At 35.3% G+C, this 21468-nt stretch overlaps 1 protein-coding gene across 1 annotated transcript; it reads right to left on the bottom strand.

Moving 5' to 3' along the window:
• Positions 1-15064: 15064 nt before the first annotated feature.
• Positions 15065-18612, bottom strand: LOC138425086 (olfactory receptor 2W1-like). Its single transcript, XM_069562707.1, has one exon. It carries the CDS (start codon positions 16025-16027, stop codon positions 15065-15067), a length of 963 nt encoding a protein of 320 aa, XP_069418808.1. The 5' UTR covers positions 16028-18612.
• Between the last annotated feature and the right edge of the window lie 2856 nt (positions 18613-21468).

The raw sequence follows: 21468 nt of genomic DNA, 5'->3' as shown, positions 1-21468 counted from the left end.
ATGGTATTAGAACACCCTTCAGCTACTTTCTCACTGTGTGAACTGAAGCAGCTAATTATTGTCTTTAAGCCTGAGTTTCCTCATCTGTAAAATAGTTATTCTAGAGCACCTGCTATTGGAGAAGGCAATGGCAACTCACTCCAATGTTATTGCCTGGAGAATCCCAGGGACGGGGGAGCCTGGAGGGCTGCTGTCTATGGGGTTGCACAGAGTCGGACACGACTGGAGTGACTTAGCAGCAGCAGCAGCAGAGCACCTGCTTTATAGAATGGTTTGTGAGGATAATTAAATGATTTATTTCATATAAACTGTTTAGTAAGATGCTCAGCATAGAGAGCATTTACTAAGTTAAAATATTCACTAATTGCTCTTGTTGAAAGTTAATATAATCTTCATTCCTGAGAGGGAATTAGTGTATTAGGGTTCATTTTTATCTCACATATCTGTCACGTATTTGCTTTCGTGTTAGACTGAGATCATCTGTGCTACCTAGGATCTGGTTTCTACTCCATGTCTTCTGTTGGAGATAGCAGCAAATACTTACCAGAAGAAAAACATATTAGAACGTCATGCGGAGAAGGCAATGGCACCCCACTCCAGTACTCTTGCCTGGAAAATCCCATGGAAGGAGCAGTCTGGTGGGCTGCAGTCCATGAGGTTGCTGAGAGTTGGACACGACTCAGTGAATTCACTTTCACTTTTTACTTTCCTGCATTGGAGAAGGAAACGGCAACCCACTCCAGTGTTCTTGCCTGGAGAATCCCAGGGACGGGGGAGCCTGGTGGGCTGCCGTCTATGGGGTTGCACAGAGTTGGACACGACTGAAGCGACTTAGCAGCAGCAGCATACTTTCATGAGGGTAGAATTCACAGTTGTCATGCTCTTAAGTAGTCCAGATGTACTCCTGTGCACACTATGATGATCCTTCATTTCATTGATAATTCAGAAAAATTGTTTGGCGAGTCACTGAGCCTATGAAATATTGGAATAGCCACCAGTTTCTTATACTATTAATAATATGACAATCACATTCGTGTTTAAATACAACAGCTGAACTGAGGTTAAATAGAGGTCTCCATCTAATGTGGATGTTTGAGAAAAGCTAGATGCAGGACTGGTTGAAGAGCTGAAGAATTAGGTTTTGTTAAATGTATTTTTGATAGTATATTTGTAGTCTTTTAGTGTATACTTTTGTTAAATGCATTTGTAGATAGATTTTTGCCTAATTAAACAAAGAGAGTGCTATGTTGGTCTGCGTATACTACAAGAATCGTAATGATGGAGCAGGGAAATATTTGTGTGCAATTTTAAAGGCTACTATGTGGATGTGATTTAGACCTTGGGGACTGGTGCCCCACAGAGGTGATTAACAAATCTTTGACTATGGTCAGAATCTGATCTAAACAACAATTTTATGAAAAGTTCCCTTAAGACTTTGGGGTCTATCCATTTTCGATTTAGATTTCTTCCATGGAAATTAATTTCAGAGGTAAATTTATATATTGCGCTTGTGTTTCTATGGAATATTATACATATAATGTAAACCATATTTATTAAAATAACACATTTAATTGAAATTTGGTTTATTCAAGAGGTAAGATATCAAGTTGGAGAAATACAGGCAATTATCTAGATATTGTGTCCATAGGAAATAAAATATTTGATTACAAAATCATGAAATAATTAAAATTCTAGGTTCATGAGCCATATAATCATTGTTTCATTTTCAATGAATTACAGATAATACCATGAACACGTGTCAGCTTGCCCTTCTGTTCAAGAGCTGAAAATTTACTAATAGCTTAGAGCTGGCTATGTGGCTTCACACTGTCCAATCTGTCTTCCTGCCTGACCCCCAGGGGAATCATGGTCTTGAATTCTGTGTTCATCACATACTTACATTAGGATATAATTTATCCATTGACACACTCCCCTACATATGTGCGGAATGTCTAAATAGCCTGTAGTTTTTCTATGTGCAACTTCGCAGAATTTGTCGATTAGTTCTTAGGGCTTTTTTATTACGTCTTTAGGATTTTTATATTAAAGGTCATGTCATCTGCAGAGACAGTTTTACTTCTCACTTTCTGATTTGGATGCTTTTCATTTCTTTTCCTTTTCTAGGACTTCCCAGCTATATTGATAGATGTGGCAAGAGTGGTCATCATTGTCTTGCCCTTGATATTAGAGGAAAAGCTTACAACCTTGTACTATTGAGTATGGTGTTTGCTCTGGGCTTGTCATATATGATTCAGTGTCTTTACTAGTAATTGGTCTGTTAGATTTTCTACCAATATTTCTTTCTAATTCAATCTTGGTAGGTTGTATGTTTTTACAAATTAACCGTTTCTTCTAAGTAGTCCAATTTATTGGTGTAGTCTTTTTTGATCCTTTGTATTTTGTGTGGTAGCAGTTGTAATGTCTTTTTCACACTTTTATTTATTTTTTTCCCCCTTTTTTTTTTTTCGCTGATGGAGCCTGCTATGCATTTAGTAGGAACTGCCTCTTTTTGTTGCCCTCCAAGAGTCCTAGCTGCTGCTTTTTCAGGCTCTTCCGTCCTCACGGTCACCATTGCCCACGAATCTTGCAGCACATCTCAATGTACTGAATACAGTGAGAAGGAAGTCGGTTTGCTGGTTTGCTTGTCAGTGTCTTTGTTGTACAGCTAGGGAAGCCGGTTGCTCACTCAGGTACTCTCACATTCTCCCAGTGGACAAATCACAGGCTAAGGAAGTCTCCTTTGGCACTGAGCTGTGACACCTTGGAGGAGAGGTGGTAGGTAGTAAAGTAAAACTGTTCTTAACCTCATCAGTATGTCCATCTTGTATTTGTCTCTGCTCCAGGGATGTGCTGGTACTTCTCACTGGACTCCCAGAGTTTCACAAAGGCAGTGTTGTCTGTTGGTGATTGCACAGATCATCCTGAATATGCAGGAACCTTAGACTATGGCTTGCTTTTCTAATTCCTTAGTGGTGTCTTTGGAAGAGACAAAGCTTTAATTTTAAAAAGTTCAACACATGAATTTTTCTTTTATGATTAGTCTTTACCTACTCTAAGCTTATGAAGATATTTCTCTATATTTTATTCTAGAACTTTTATAATTTTAGCTTTTATTTTTAGTCAGGGATTCATTTCAAGTTAAAGTTTTCTGTATGGTGTGAGGTAGAAGTTGAACTTCAGTATTTTCCATAGAATATCCAGTAATTTCAACATCATTCATTGAAAGAGTCTCTTTTTCTTATTAAATTTTGACACCTTTGCAAAAAGTCAGTTGACCCTATACATCAATTTCTGAGCTCTCTATTGACCTATTTGTCTATGCTTAGGCCAATACTGCATTGTCCTGATTGGTGCAGTTTTATAGTAAATCTAGGAATCAGGTGATGTCATTCCTCCAGTTTTGTTCTTCTAAGAAGATTTGGGGATAGTGTAGGTTTTTGCATTTGCATGTCAGTTTTACAATCAGCTGGTGAATTTCTTAAACAAAATTGGTTGATATATTTATTTCCGATTGCTGCTGTTCCAAACTACCAAAAACTTAGTGGCTTTAAATAACATGATTTATTATCTTACATTTTTGGAGATTGGAAGTCCAAAATGGATATCTCTGAGAAAATCACAAGGTGTTGGTAGGGTTGCATTATTTTCTGGAGGCTCTAGGAAGAATTCATTTTCTTGCACTTTCCAGTTTCTAGGGGCTGCCATGGCCATTGGCGTGTGGATTCCTCCCCTCTTCAAGCCAGGAATGGCCAGTCTAGCCTTTCTCAGATCGATCACTCTGACATTGACTCTTGTGTATCCTTTTTCCTTCATTGAAGGATGCTTCTGGTTGTATTGGGTCCATCCATACAATTCAGAACACTCTCCCTACTTTAAGGTTTCTGATTAGCAGCCTTAATTCCATCTGAAACTTTAACTCTTTCTTACTGCACCACATAATATATTCACAAGTTCAAAGGGATAGAATGAGGACCTCTCTGGGGGAGCCATTATTCTGCCTACTTAGTTGGAGATGTTTTGAATCTGGAGATCAGTTTGGGGAAAATTGACATTATAACAATATTATGTCTTCCAATCGATGAACATGGTCTAGCTCCATATTTATTTAGGCCTTCTTTGAGTTCTCTTAGTGATGTTTAGTAGTTTCCAAAGTAGAGGTCTTGTACATCATTCATTTAAATTTATTCTATTTAAAATGCTATTGTAACTGGTATTATTTTACACTTTCAATTTTCAATTGTTTATTGCTCATATAGAAATCCAATTCGGTTTAAATTTTCACCTTTCATCGAGCCACCATTCAACTTCACATATTAATTCTTGTTACAGTCTCTCCTACAGTTTTAAATTGGATTTGTATTTATCTTGTTCCTGAATTCAGGAGGAAAATATTCATTATTTCATTATTAAACATAGTTAGTTCAAGCTTTTTTTTGTGACTAGTCTTTACTAAATTAATTAAGCACACTGCATCAGAGAATCTGGCTGACACTGCCATCCAATCTTCATCTTGACAACCATTAATCTAGAGATGAAATGCTGGCATCTTTACATTTCACTTTCTAGAAAAGAATACTTCAGAGAACAGTCTCTATCTGCCTCCCCCTTTAAATTCTTACATGAATATATCTAATAGTTTTCACTTTCTAGCCCTTATAGTACAAGAAACCAGACAGTGGGATGCTAAAGTGGATTCTGACTACGAATCAACAACATATTTCAAATACTGGTAACAATTTTTCTTTAGTCTGTTGGTTCTTGGATATTTGACACTTTCATTGATCTCTTGCTTGACTGCATTAATGCTGAAAATTTTAAGAAATTACATGAGCTATTACATGAGCTACTATCTGAGCTATTTCATATAAGAAAAGTTATGTTTCTTTCATATATAAAAGACAATTTACTTGGACATAGGATTATTTGCTAGTGAGTTTTTTTATTGCAGACTTTCAGTGGGCATTTCACATCCTACACTTAAAATATCTTTTTTTTTTAGTTTTTTATTTTTTAAATTTTAAAATCTTTAATTCTTACATGCGTTCCCAAACATGAACCCCCCTCCCACCTCCCTCCCCATAACATCTCTCTGGGTCATACTTTTTTAAGGTAAAGATGTTACTTTCAACATCTTTGCTTCCATCAAAGTCACTATATCTATTTCTTTCTTTGCACCTGCAATTTTGGCACTACACTACAAAATGTTAACCCACAAAAATATAAAGTGAAAGTGAAGTCCCTCAGTCATGTTTGACCCTCAGCGACCCCATGGACTGCAGCCTTCCAGACTCCTCCATAAAGAGTACATGAAATGCTGGACTGTCCCAAATTTCTGAGCATCCTATTCTAGATTTTCTAATTTTATAAGGCACTTGTTTTCAATCTTGTCTGAGCACTAGTCTTTAGGCAAATATAATTCCATTTCTTTGGGAGATGGCATAGCTGTGTCAGAGAAGGCAATGACACCTCACTCCAGTACTCTTGCCTGGAAAATCCCATGGACAGACGAGCCTGGTAGCCTGCAGTCCATGGGGTCGCAAAGAGTCAGACAGGACTGAGCAACTTCACTTTCACTTTTCACTGTCATGCATTGGAGAAGGAAATGGCAACCCACTCGAGTGTTCTTGCCTGGAGAATCCCAGGGACGGGAGAGCCTGGTGGGCTGCTGTCTCTGGGGTCGCACAGAGTCGGACACGACTAAAGCCACTTAGCTGCAGCAGCAGTGTAGCTGTGTGGCTTAAAAAAATCCTACAGATGATTCCATTATATATCATCTTTTAAAAATGACATCAGAATAAATCTTGCTATGAGAAAATGAATTTGTTGATAAATGGTTTTGCCTTCTTAGAGACACCTTTGTCTCTTAAACATAAGTATAGGAGATTCTCAGATGATAATTTCCTGTTTTTTCAACCATTAATCTATACATTTAATTGTAGATAAGCAATTAGCATATTGATAACCTACTCTATAGCATGAAATTAAAATATTTCTTCCATTAGGAAAATTGTATATTGATTCATCTAGTGATATTTCTGTAAAATCTGTCAGGAGATTTTTATTCTCTGCTGTATCTCCAGTATCTATTTTAGTAGTGATAAAAAGTAGGGACTCACTTAATATTTGTTGAAGACTAATTGCATACTTTCTCGTATTAAAATAATTGTATACAGATGGCTAACAAGCACACGAAAAGATGCTAAACATCACTCAGTATCAGAGAAATGCAAATCAAAACCACAGTGAGGTACCATCTCATGCCAGTCAGAATGGCTGCTATCAAAAAGTCTACAGACAATAAATGCTGGAGAGAGTGTGGAGAAAAGGGAACTCTCTTACACTGTTGGTGGGAATGCAAACTAGTACAGCCACTATAGAGAACACTGTGGAGATTCCTTCAAAAACTGGAAACAGAACTGCCTTATGACCCAGCAATCCCACTGCTGGGCATATACATCGAGGAAACTAGAATTGAAAAAGACATGTGTACCCCAATGTTCATTGCAGCACTGTTTACAATAGCTAGGATATGGAAGCAACCTAGATGTCCATGGGCAGAGGAATGGATAAGAAAGCTGTGGTACATATACCCAGTGGAATATTACTCAACCATTAAAAAGAATGCATTTGAATCAGTTCTAATGAGATGGATGAAACTGGAACCTATTATACAGAGTGAAGTAAGTCAGAAAGAAAACCACCAATACAGCATATTAACACATATATATGGAATTTAGAAAGATGGTAATGATGACCCTATATGTGAGACAGCAAAAGAGACACAGAGATAAAGAAGTCTTTTGGGTTGGATGATTTGAGAGAATAGCATTGAAACATGTATATTATCATATGTGAAATAGATCATCAGTCCAGGTTTGATGCATAAGACAGGGTGCTCAGGACCAGTGCACTGGGATGACCCTGAGGGATGGGATGGGGAGGGAGATGGGAGGGGAGTTCAGGATGTACAGGAACACATGTACACCCATGGCTGATTCATGTGAATGTATGGCAAAAACCACCATAATATTGTAAAGTAATCAGCCTCCAATTAAAATAAATTAATTATAAAATAAAGAAAATATTCATTGAAAGATAGACAAATCTCTGCATATACTGCAAAGATAAATAAGAACATCTTTTTTTTTTTTAATTGGGCTTGATATTGGACAAAGTGTGTATATGTGTACTTGACTTGCAGTAGCTGTTACTCTATAAAATCCATCACTATTCAAGTATTGAGTATCACAGCAACTTCAAATTTAACCTATTTATGATATGGTTTTTGTTTAACAAATGAAGGAAAGCTCAGTTAGTAAAGAATCCACTTGCAATGCAGGAGACCCCAGTTTGATCCCTGGGCTGGGAAGATCCCCTGGAGAAGGGAAAGGCTACCCACTCCAGTACTCTGGCCTGGAGAATTCCAGGGACTATATAATCCATGGGGTCACAAAGAGTTGGACATGACTGAATGAGTTTCACTTCACTCAGTTATTTAAGAAATTTATTTATTTATTTATTTGGCTACATTGGGCACTTGTGGGATCTTAGTTCCCCAACTAGGGATCGAACCCACACCTACAGCAATGAAAGTGCAGACTCTTAACCACTGGCCTGCAGGGAATTCCAAGAATGATTTTAAATGAAACCAATCATAGCCAAGATGACATTTCATCTTCCCTGTATGTTTGTGAATCTCTGAATTTGAAAAATGTATGTTTAGATTACAGTCTTAAAAAAAGAGAGATGTTGAAAGAATTAATCACTTATCTGCTGTGTGAAGAACCTTAATATCTGTTTTCTACTCTGGATTTCTTAGTCCACCACTCCTCAAGTTGCAACGGTTAGTTTAGTTAGTAGGGTTGCTTTTGTTTAGAACATTAAATCACTATGGATTTAATGGTCTGATTAAATCCACGGATTTCCTGGTCTGAACCAGCCATTATAAACTGGCTGGGTGGTTAATTAGATCCACTCCGAGAAAAATATGGAGATGATCTTAGGAAAAGGGACTATGGAATAAAAGCTATTATATTGTGTTTTATCTTTCCACCCTGAGAATAATTGAGTTTAGCAATTACATTTTTATTGGGCATATTTTAGGTATTTGTTAACCTTACAAAAAGAGAAGTGTGATGGGTAAAAGATAGTTCATGGGTATGATATCTAAGAAAGTTGGTAATTTGATTTCTAGATATTTTTAAAGCCCTGGGGATTGGTGACCCACAAAAGTAATTAAACATCATTATGATGCAGGTCAAGGTGAGGCATTCAGGAATTTCCTAGGATATGTTCTGCGAATGCTTGGCATAGTCTGTTTATCTCATCTTTACTTGTCCTTCATTAAAAATAAAAACAAGCATTTAAATGAATGCTGAAAAGTTAATCTAGAAGAAAAATTTGAACACTGAAAGATTTATGATCACAGGAAATTTAAAAAATAATTTCAATTAATTTATGTATTTTGTTGCTGAGAAGAATAATAGTCAAAAGACTTGCAAAGGAACAAATATTATACATTACTGTAAAATTCTGGATGAGAAGAACAATGGAAATACGGCTTCAAGAAGAAATTTCCAACTGTTGAAGAGCTTGTTAATATATTCAAGAAAGATTTTTAAGACATTTAAAAACCTTTTATTACAGATACTTTCTAAGATGTACAAAAATAGAGTGAATAATACTATAACCCCATGGATCCATCATCTAGTTTTAAAAATTATCATCATATGGCTGTCTTGTGGTATATTAAGAAAAACCCACAATATTATCATATTAAGTTAATTGATTAATTTTTTTGTTTTATTAAAATTTTTTTTGATAATATACTTTAATGTATTTTATTAATGATCAGATGTATTCTCTTCATGAGAGAGAATGTTTCATATACTATTTAATTAATTAATTAATTAATTAATTAATTTTGGCCAGACTATTTTATTTATTTATTTATTTATTTATTTATTTTGTTTTTTAATTTTAAAATCTTTAATTTTTGAGGTAACATTGGTTTATATGTTTCATATGTACAATATTACATTTTGACTTTTATATACACTACAAAAGTGTAGTTTCTATTCATCAGTTGATACTCCTTTACCCATTTTACCTTTCCCTTCTGGTAACCACCACTCTATTCTCTGGATCTATGTGTCTATTTTTGTTTGGTTTGGTTTCTTCATTTATTTTTATTTACTTATTCATTTTTTTATTCTACATACGTGTAAAATCTTACAGTATAAGTTTTTCAACGTTTGACTTATTTTACTTAGCATTACACCTTTAAGGTTCATTCATATTGTTGTAAGTGGCAAGATTTCATCTTTTTTATGGCTAAGTAGTATTCAGTCATATATTTATACATTTTCTTTATCCATTCATCCCTTGTTTGTGTATCTTGACTGTTGTAAATAATGCTGTGATGAACAGAGGGTTACATATATCTTCTCAAATTACTATTTTAATATTCTCAGATAAATATTCAGAAGTTGAATAACTGAAACATATGGTATTTCTATTCTTAGTTTTAAAAGGAATCTCCATTCTGTTTTCCATAGTGGCTGTACCAATATATATTCTCACCAACAATATATGAGGGTTTCCTTTTCTCCACATCCTCTTCAATACTTGTTACTTAAGACCTTTTCGATAATATACACACTAATGGCTATGAGATGATATCTCATTGTGGTTTTTTTTTTGCATCTTTCTGATAACTAGTGATGTTAAACATCTTTTCTTGTACCTATTGGCCATATGTTTGTCTTCTTTGGAAAAATGTCTATTCAGATACTCTGACCTTTTAAAATTTTTTAAATTTATTTTAATTGGAGGCTAATTACTTTACAATATTGTGGTGGTTTTTGCCAAACATTGACATGGATCAGCCATGAGTACACATGTGTCCCTCCATCCTGAACCCCCCTCCCATCTCCCTCCCCACCCCATCCCTCTGTCTTGTCCCAGAGCACCAGCTTTGAGTGCCCTGCTTCATAGATCAAACTTGCATTGGTACTCTGACAATTTTTTAATCGGGTTTTGTTGTTGTTGCTGTTGTTAAGTTGTATGAGTTCTTTATATATTTTGCAAATATATATAGGATTTGCAAACATCTTCCATTTGCCAGGTTGTCTTTTACTTTAGTTGATTTCTTTTGCTGTGCAGAATCGTTTTGGTTTGATGTAGTCCCATCTTTACTTTTGCTTTTGTTTTCCTTGCCTGAGGTCACATATCCAGAAAAATATTGCTAAGACCAATGTTACAGAACATACTGCCTATGCTTTCTTCTAGTGTTATGGTTTCTGGTGTTACGTTGACTCTTTAAGTCATTTTGAGTTGATTTCTTGTATGGTGTAAGATAGTGGTCTAGTTTCTTTCTTTGCATGTTGATGTGCAGTTTTCCCAACAACATTTATTTTTTAAGTTAAAAAAATTAATTCATTTATTTATTGAAGTATAGTTGATTTACAATGTTGTGTTAGCCATACACAAAAATAAACTCAAAATGGATTAAAGATCTAAACGTAAGACCAGAAACTATAAAACTCCTAGAGGAAGACATAGGAAAAACACTCTCTGACATAAATCACAGCAGGATCCTCTATGATCCACCTCCCAGAATACTGGAAATAAAAGCAAAACTAAACAAATGGGATTTAATTAAAATTAAAAGCTTCTACATGACAAGGGAAACTATAAGCAAGGTGAAAAGACAGCCTTTGGAATGGGAGAAAATAATAGCAAATGAAGCAACTGACAAACAACTAATCTCAAAAATATACAAGCAACTCCTGCAGCTCAATTCCAGAAAAATAAATGACACAACCAAAAAATGGGCCAAAGAACTAAATAGACATTTCTCCAAAGAAGACATACGGATGGCTAACAAACATGAAAAGATGCTCAACATCACTCATTATCAGAGAAATGCAAATCAAGACCACAGTGAGGTACCATTTCACATCAGTCAGAATGGCTGCGATCCAAAAGTCTACAAGCAATAAATGCTGGAGAGGGTGTGGAGAAAAGGGAACCCTCTTACACTGTTGGTGGGAATGCAAACTAGTAGAGCCACTATGGAGAACAGTGTGGAGATTCCTTCAAAAACTGGAAATAGAACTGCCTTATGACCCAGCAATCCCACTGCTGGGCATACACACCGAGGAAACCAGAATTGAAAGAGACACATGTACCCCAGTGTTCATTGCAGCACTGTTTATAATAGCCAGGACATGGAAGCAACCTAGATGTCCATCAGCAGATGAATGGATAAGAAAGCCATGGTACATATACACAATGGAATATTACTCAGCCATTAAAAAGAATACATTTGAATCAGTTCTTTTTTTTTTTTTTAATTTTTAGTTTTTTATTTTTTAAATTTTAAAATCTTTAATTCTTACATGCATTCCCTATGAGGTGGATGAAACTGGAGCCAATTATACAGAGTGAAGTAAGCCAGAAAGAAAAACACCAATACAGTATACTAACACATATATATGGAATTTAGAAAGATGGTAATGATGACCCTGTATGCAAGACAGCAAAAGAGACACAGATGTATAGAACAGACTTTTGGACTCTGTGCGAGAGGGAGAGGGTGGGATGATTTGGCAGAATGGCATTGAAACATGTATACTATCATGTAAGAAACGAATCGCCAGTCTGGGTTCGATGCAGGATACAGGATTCTTGGGGCTGGTGCACTGGGATGACCCAGGGAGATGATACGGGGAGGGTGGTGGGAGGGGGGTTCAGGATTGGGAACTCATGTACACCTGTGGCGGATTCATGTCAATGTATGGCAAAACCAATACAGTATTGTAAATTAAAAAATATATATAAAAAAAAAACAAAACAAAAAAACAATGTTGTGTTCATTTCTGGTATATAGCAAAGCAATTCAGAATATATATATATATATATATATATATATATATATATATATATATATACACACACACACATATTCTTTTCCATTATGTTTTATTACAGGATACTGAAAATAGGTCCCTGTGCTATACAGTAGGACCTTGTTGTTTATCTGTTTTATATATATACTAGTTTTATATATATACTAGTTATATATACTAGTTTTTTTCTGCTAATTCCAAACTTGTAGTTTATCCCTCTCCCATTCCCTTTCCCCTCTGGTAGCCAAAGTTTGTTTTCTTTGTCTGTGAGTCTGTTTCTGTTTTGTAAATAAGTTCATCTGTATCTTGTTTTAGCTTCCACATATAAGTCCTATTTTATGGAGTTTGTCATTTTCTGTTTGACCTTACTTAGTATGGTAATCTCTAGGTTTATCCATGTTGTTGCAAATGGCATCATTTCATTCTTTTTTATGGCTGCGTGCCCAACACCATTTCTTGAAGAGATGATCTTTTTTATTTGAGATTTTTATTATTTCTTGAGGTAGGCCTATATTGCCATAAACTTCCCTCTCAAAACTACTTTTTCTGTATCCCAGTGATTTTGATCTGTAATATTTTCATTTTTGTGTGTCTTCAGATATTTTTTGCTTTCTTCTTTGATTTCTTTATCGACCAAGTAGTTGTTCAGTAGCATGTTTTTCAGTCTCCATATATTTGTGTGATATTTTCAGCTTTCTTCTTGTAGTTGTTTCCAGTTTCATACCATTATGATCACAAAAGATGCTGGATATGATTTCAGTCTTCTTAATTTATTGAGACTTGTGTCACAGCATATGGTCTATTCTTAAGCATTTTACATGTACACCTGAAAAGAATGTGTATTATTCTGAATTTGGATTAAATGTTCTGTATAAATCTATTGAATCAACAGGTCTAACATTTCATTTAAGGCTGCCCTTTCCCTATTTTCTTTCGTCTGGATGATCTACCCATGGCTGTAAGTGGGATGTTAATGTTCCCTACTATTATTGTGGTCCTATCAATTTCTCCCTTTAAATCTGTTAATAATTGCTTTATATATTTTGGTATTGCTATGTTAGGTTTATATATATAAGTAACTATCATGTCTTCTTGTAAATCGTCCCCTTTATCATTCTATAATGTTTATCTCTGTCTCTCTCTTTTTTTTTTTTGCTTGAAGTCTATTTTATCTGATGTCATAAGTATGGCTACACTGTTTTCTTTTGGCTGCCATTTGCTTACAGTATCATCCTTCATCCCTTCACTTCGAGTCTATATTTGTCTGTAGGGTTGAGGTGAATCTCCTGGAGGCATCATATAGTTAGATCCTATTTAGTAATCTCTCCAGATGCTCTGCGTCTTTTGATTGGTGAATTCAAGCCATTTATATTTAGGGTGATTACTGATAAATGTGGATTCAGTACTGCTGTTTTATTTTTTGTTTTCTGCTTGCTCTGTATCTCTCTTGTTTATTTTCCCCTTATGTTTCTGCCTGCCATTTTGGTTTACTTTTTTTCCTCTTGTTAAATGTAATGGGTGGGGTGGCCAGACTATAAAAATCAGGATCACATAATTTACATTTTATGTACTGGTGAACTTTTTTATAGGCTGGTGAACTGTTTTTGAAGGTAACTCTAAAACATGTAGTAGATGGCAATAAGAACACTGACAATATTCTATATCATGTTAAATATATTTTATGTGTCATCCCATTGTTCTGCCTGGGAAAGTAAAATTATCTAGTGACTCTTTTCTACAGTTCAAGAATTATGAACTGATAGAGGAGGAAATACTATATATTTAGGTTGATTACAATTTTAAATTATGGAGTCTGTTAGAGAAACCCACTCCAGTGTTCTTGTCTGGAGAATCCCAGGGACGAGGGAGCCTGGTGGGCTGCTGTCTATGGGATTGCACAGGGTCAGACACGACTGAAGCGACTTAGCAGCAGCAGTAGGAGAGAAAGGTATTGCATAGAAAATATCAAAGTTTAATTCAAAAGTATCACAATAGTTTCATAATAAGTTTCATAATATATATAAAACTAAAAAGTTATATCAAAATAAATGAAGATATTTACTCATTGTATGAAACTCCACTACATACAAATTTACAAATCTATATTTCTAAAAAAATCACGTAAATTCTACTGTCCACAGATCTCCCCAAAAGCCTAACTAATCTCAAACTAGCCATACTCTTCTTTCCATTGAGATGGATAATCATGCACAAAATGTTTTATAAATAAATAAGAAATGAATATGACTGTGTTGTCATCTTTAAAATCGTTTTTTGGTGTCTTCTCACGTCCTCGTAACATTATAAAGATGCAACAGACTTAAAAAACAGAGATCTTTTACTCATGCTGTTAATGATCAAATTTCATTGAAAAAAAGTGAATTGTTTCAAGTGGTGCTTATGACAAATTACTACCTTGTAGACTGCATTGTCTGCACAAAAGAAGTATATGTATTTGAACGGTATCATAGAGATTTAATGCAGAAAACCATTAGCATATTATTATTTTATATACAACTCATAACATATATGAAGCTATTCATTCAGGTCTGTATTTCTGAAGATCTAAGCATTAGCATTGAAAATACATAACTAGATAACCAACACAGTTTTTGATGGGGCTTCAGTTCAGTTCAGTTGTCGCTCAGTCATGTCCAACTCTTTGTGACCCCAATAAATTAAATGCATTCAAGTTTATGGTTACATTCTCTCTGTGTTACATTACAAGCAAAAATAAAAATTTCTATGACTTGTTTTTCCTGGAGATATGCCAAAGATTAGAGGCATAACGGGCTTCTCACATGGCTCAGTGGTAAAAAATCTGCCTGCCAGGCTTCTAAATCCTTGGGTTGGGAAGATCCCCTGGAGTAGGAAATGGCAACCCACTTCAGTATTCCTGCCTGGAGAATTCCATGGACACAGGAGCCTGCCAGACTGCATTCTGTGGGATTGCAGAAAGTCGATGTGACTGAGCATGCATATAGAGGCATGAAAGAGTTAAGTAGGATGGTTGTAATATTGTTTGTATCCAAAAAATTTGTATACAAAAATTATTATATTAATTGACCTTTGTGATCTAGGGATTACTTGCCTCACTAAAAATGAAAGGCAACTAGAAAATATTTTATTGTCTTATCCATGCTAATTTTTTTCTATGACTTCCAATTTCTCCTTGATTTTGTAGATTTGTGGTCAACTCTTATCAGCTTCTTCAGTGCATCCTTCATGTCCTTATTCCTTAAGGTATAAATGAGAGGGTTGAGACTTGGAGTGATGATAGTGTAAAAGAGGGTGAGGAACTTACCCCGGTCCTTGGAGGCATTGTTACCTGGTTGCAGGTACATGTAGATTATAGTTCCATAGAAAATGGACACTACGGTGAGATGAGATCCACAGGTATTAACTGCTTTTCTCTGGCCTGCTTTTGACTTCATTCTCAGCACAGCTTTGGCAATGTAGCCATAGGATATAAGAATGAGGATGAGTGGTGTAAGGACAATGACAATGCCTAAAGCAAAAACAGACATTTCAACTGCTGTGGTGTCTATGCAGGCTATCTTGACCATAGCTGGCAACTCACACAAGAAATGATCCAGAAGGTTGTTTCCACATCTAGGCAAATTCAGGGTGAGTGTACATAATACCAGAGAATTGGCCAGACTAATACTCCAGACTGTGATAACCATCTTGAGGCTTAAACATGGGTTCATGATGACCAAATAATGCAAGGGCTTACAGATAGCTGTAAAACGATCATAGGACATAACAGCTAGGAGAAGGCACTCGATGGAGCCAAACCACATGTAAACATAGAGCTGAATGACACAGCCCACATAGCTGATGGTCTTATCATGTCCCCACAAGTTAACCAGCATCTGGGGTACGATGCTGGTTGTGAAACATAGATCTAGGAGAGATAAATTCCGGAGGAAAAAGTACATTGGTGTATGGAGATGGGAATCCAGGAGAGATGCAAGAATGATGGCTGTGTTACCGACCAAGGTAATTAAGTAGAAGACAGTGACAACTCCTGACAGGGCCATCTCCAGTTTGGGATGGTCAGAGAAGCCAAGCAGAATGAAGCCATGTAGAGAAGTATAATTTCTTTGGTCCATAATCCTTCAGTGTCAAATCCAAGAGAAGAGAAGGTGGAGAAGGTGAAGGAAGATGAGGATGAATGGAAGGAGGAGGAAGAAAAGGAGAAAGGAAAGGAAGAGGAGAAACTTGTCAACAAAGACTATCTGAATAATTTAAAGAAATATAGAACTAAACAAAGGTAGCAAATTTATGTTACTAGTAAAAATTACAGCCAAGTAATCTGATATTTGTTGTAGGTTCTTTTATGGTGATGAGTTTAATATATTTTTATATTAAACTTAGGAAGTTTTACTAAGGGTCTGAATTTTCTTATGTGTAAATTTGAAAGTTTGGAATAGATTTTCTTCTATGATTATTTATAATTTTCATTGACTATGTACAGTGAACATGCTATTTTACTTGGTCAGTGGATTCACCTATATGATATAATTATTTGGCTAATGTTAGAACGAGGAAGAGTATTCCTTTTTTTGCATATCCTAGTGAATAGCACCTTTGGTCTTCCAGTTTGATATGCAGGAGATCTGGCTTTTATCCTTGGCACATTTGTCTCTCTCATCCCCAATACCTAACATCACCAAAACTTGTAAGTTTTAATGCAAAAATATATTTTAATTGTCCCCTCACTCTAAAAACTTACATGATCAGTGCCCTAGTCCAAATCATTGTCATCTCTAGATTCTGGCAATAATCTTTATTCCTTACTTCTAGTTTTACGCCTTTACATTTTTACAAGATTAAATAAAATCACATTATCCATGTGCCCAAACCTAGCCAGTCATTTTCCATTACATTTAGGAAATATTCTAATTCCTTAAGATGGCCTAGATGAACCTGCACAAGGCCTCATTCTTATTTCACAGATCACTTTACACATATTGACTACTAGCCTTCTCTCCCTTTGACAAGTCAGATTCATTCCTATCTGAAGCCCTGGGAACCCTTCTCCTTTTCTGGACTCCTATTTATTCTGCAAGTTCTGCTCATTCTTTTAACTACCTCTTGAATGTTCATTGCTTAAAGAGAGATTGCTTGAACTCATAATCTCTTTTTGTTTGATATCATGTTTAGAGAGATTTACAGAGGGCCAGTGTAGCGTGGAGTGACAGCACAGGCAGAGAGAGTTTGTTTATATTTCTGCAAATTATTTAGCTGTGCAATCTCAGACAAGTTACATCACACTTCTGGGCTCAGTTTTCTCATCTGTAAAATGGGGACAAAAATCATTTGGAGTTGGGGTGAAGATTGAATGAGTGTAAAGTTTTCAGAACAATGCTTGGAATGTAGGGTGTCTCATTAACCATTAGTTACTACAGTTATTCTAATAAGAAATTATAATCATGCACCATGTGAGTAAATGTTTAACAACTCCCCCCATCTAAGCAGTGGTCTATAATACCTAATGCAGTTCACCTAAGTATGTATATGTTTATATATATGCATATCCCCTTGTGTATACATAATTTTTGCATAAAAATTTCACACTACGAATAATGATGAAAAATCACTGGAAGTAATTTCACTTCATGAACGTGAAAGTGAAGTGAAAGTGTTAGTTGCTCAGTCGTGTCCTACTCTTAGTGAGCCTGCCAGACTCCTCTGTCCATGGAATTTGCCGGGCAAGAATACTGGAGTGAGTTGCTATTTTCTACTCCAGGGAATATTCCTGACTCAGGGATTGAACTCAAGTCTCCTGCATTGGCAGGCAGATTCAATCACTTTGTTAGTAAGCACTTTTTATTTTTTAATAAGTGATAAATTCTTAGGCTTCTATTTTATGATTGTCTAAATAGGATGATAGAAGGTGGCAGATGAATGGAAAAGATTTTCATTTAATCTATATAGTTGCAAATAACATTTATTTGGTTTGGTGAAAAATAATTGAAAATATTAGTTTCTATTCAAAGGAGTAGTAAACTCATCATAATTTAGTAGTGTGATACAGATAGATTTCCTTTAGACATGCATGAGCATATCAGAGCTGTCAAAACTTTTAACAGTCAAACAGATTATCAATAGTCCACCTACATTTTTCCCTACCACTGGGTATAAAAAGATCACTTCTCAACAAGTAACATCCAGAACTCTTCCATTAAAAATGACTAAAAGAAAATACATGACTGAAAAATAGGTTAAATATCACATTGATTTGCCTCTCTCTCTCTGTATAGATATAGTAGAAAAAGTTGTGCTTTCTTTGTTTGCTATACACTTCAAATATATTTCTTGAATATTAGAAAGAAATTAGTTCAAACTGTGGCCGTGATTCAAAAGTGGACACATTTAGAAGAGTAATTGAGTATACTGGTTAAGATAGCTATTTTGAGAGAGTCATTTGGTAATTTTCTCAGAAATAGCTTTCCAAGAGTCATGATTTGAGCCTGGGTTCTATCATTGACCTACCTTCTTAGAGAGAAAAAAATAACTCTGAAATGTATTGCAAGCTGTCACACACCATTAGAGCAATATAACGTCTAAGCACAGGGATGAATAACTAATTAATACTTATTTTGACAGACAGGTCTGTGTGTGTAATTGTGCCTAAATTCTGAATAAAACAGAGCTTCAGTTAAAATTATAAGAAAACAAAATCTAAAAATTAAAAAAATTAAATCAATGCCACAAGTTAATTTCTTAACTTGTTGCAATATCACTGTAGCCTCCAAAGATTAATTCAGGAAGGTAAAAAAATCCTTCTGCCTATTAAAATTTTAATTTAACCTACATTTTCCTCTTTTATTTCTGCTGGATGAAAATGTCTGAAATCACAAATTGAGACATAACTTCATGTCTTCCTCTTTACCATGGTAGAGAATAAAGCAATATTTCCTTCATAATAAAGATAAAAAGGAGAATTTCTATATAGAGATTTATAATATTTATTCTAAACATCCTGAAAGAAAATCAGAGGAATCAGTCTTTGTAGGTCTAAGTTCTCTTTCTTTTACTTCCCACAAGTTGTTTTACCAACTCAGGCACACTACTTTCCAAGAGATATTAAAGATTAACATTACTGTGATCCAGAGAGAGTTCCCGTTATGTTCTGCTTCTTGACCAATGTGGAGCCCACACTTTGGACAATAGATCCTGTGGACATTTGCTTTGCAGGGCTGCAGCTTGCTCATGTTTTCTCTGCAGTGCCACTGTGAATTCTGCTTTTCCTGATATATACTAAGGTATAGATTCTCAACGGAACTCCTCCCTCTTGAACATGTGACTTCAGGTGAAACGATGAAACTTGTCAGAAATTCTTACTGCTTGTTCTGACTTTAAATCAACCTGCAGATAGGTCTTTGCCCTAGAGAAACATTAAAAAGCAACTATTAATTCACTATTCTGAACAATTTGAACAAAATTTCCTAGTGTTTCTAGAAAACCCAGATCATTCAGAAAAGTTTGCTAAACCATTCAGACCATATCTGATTGATTTTAGTTAAGTGCCACAGATAAATCTTGTAAAAGAGATAGTTGGACACTCTCAGACATAAATCACAGCAGGATCCTCTATGATCCACCTCCCAGAATTCTGGAAATAAAAGCAAAAATAAACAAATGGGATCTAATTAAAATTAAAAGCTTCTGCACAACAAAGGAAAATATAAGCAAGGTGAAAAGACAGCCTTCAGAATGGGAGAAAATAATAGCAAATGAAGCAACTGACAAACAACTAATCTCAAAAATATACAAGCAACTTATGCAGCTCAATTCCAGAAAAATAAACGACCCAATCAAAAAATGGGCCAAAGAACTAAATAGACATTTCTCCAAAGAAGACATACGGATGGCTAACAAACACATGAAAAGATGCTCAACATCACTCATTATTAGAGAAATGCAAATCAAAACCACAATGAGGTACCACTTCACACCAGTCAGAATGGCTGCGATCCAAAAATCTGCAAGCAATAAATGCTGGAGAGGGTGTGGAGAAAAGGGAACCCTCCTACACTGTTGGTGGGAATGCAAACTAGTACAACCACTATGGAGAACAGTGTGGAGATTCCTTAAAAAATTGCAAATAGAACTACCTTATGACCCAGCAATCCCACTGCTGGGCATACACACCGAGGAAACCAGAATGGAAAGAGACACATGTACCCCGATGTTCATTGCAGCACTGTTTATAATAGCCAGGACATGGAAACAACCTAGATGTCCATCAGCAGATGAATGGATAAGAAAGCTGTGGTACATATACACAATGGAGTATTACTCAGCTGTAAAAAAGAATTCATTTGAATCAGTTCTGATGAGATGGATGAAACTGGAGCCGATTATACAGAGTGAAGTAAGCCAGAACGAAAAACACCAATACAGTATACTAACACATATATATGGAATTTAGGAAGATGGCAATGACAACCCTGTATGCAAGACAGGAAAAAAGACACAGATGTGTATAACAGACTTTTGGACTCAGAGGGAGAGGGAGAGGGTGGGATGATGTGGGAGAATGGCATTCTAACATGTATACTATCATGTAAGAATTGAATCGCCAGTCTATGTCTGACGCAGGATACAGCATGCTTGGGGCTGGTGCATGGGGATGACCCAGAGAGATGTTATGGGGAGGGAGGTGGGAGGGGGGGTTCATGTTTGGGAACGCATGTAAGAATTAAAGATTTTAAAATTAAAAAAAAAAAGAATATAAAGGAGTCCTGAAACCAAAAAAAAAAAAAAAAAGAGATAGTTGGAGAATTAGTCAATATCCTGATATGTCAGCCGAAGAAATTTAATAGATGTAAAAGTTACTTAGTATAAAGGAAAGCTATTAGTACAAGGAAATGAGAAATAGTATTTTTAGAATTATTTCTCTAGGTAGAGAATGTATTTCAAATAAAAATTGCCTTTAAGTAATATGGGTTTTCAATACTCAAATTATAGCATGTAACTCTGTAAAATCATCTTACCATTAATAGTACACCTATGGATTTTTGAAATAATTTTGTTCTCAGCAGATATCATTTAAATAAAGTGTCTCTAATAATTGCCTCTGATATCAAAGTCAAAACAGTTATCTGCGGAAGAGAATGTTATTTCCAAAGCTCTAAAACAATAAGTTGAAAATCATAAGATTTATATTTTTATTAAACAGTCCTAATGTGCCTTTGACTTAATAGCCATGGTAGGTAATTCAGACACTTTGTGTTCATCACAATTCAATGTCTCAGAGGTCATTATTTAAGTCCTAGGTTATAGAATGAAGTTTTTATAACTTGGTTTATGATCGATCATAAGTTATAAGAGCTCCTTTTAATTAGAAGTACATACTATCAATAATTACTTTAATAAAATACATGAACACAAATTGACTGCCTCATGATACCTGTTTAATTGTGATGACTTCTCATCACTGAGCAATAAAACAATTTTAACTATCCATTTCTGTGTGATAGTAATCACTATATTCTATATTTAAGACATAGTACAGTGTGAAGTAGATGGAGCCAGATATTTT

Source organism: Ovis canadensis, chromosome 20 (assembly GCF_042477335.2).
Source record: "Ovis canadensis isolate MfBH-ARS-UI-01 breed Bighorn chromosome 20, ARS-UI_OviCan_v2, whole genome shotgun sequence".
Classification (NCBI taxonomy): Eukaryota; Metazoa; Chordata; class Mammalia; order Artiodactyla; family Bovidae; genus Ovis; species Ovis canadensis.
The sequence above is the reverse complement of the archived record's forward strand: the minus strand, read 5'-3'. Positions and strand labels throughout refer to the sequence as shown.

Excerpts from the sequence above, each read along its gene's own strand:
- LOC138425086 (XM_069562707.1), bottom strand. The coding sequence starts at position 16,027 with ATGGACCAAAGAAATTATACTTCTCTACATGGCTTCATTCTGCTTGGC.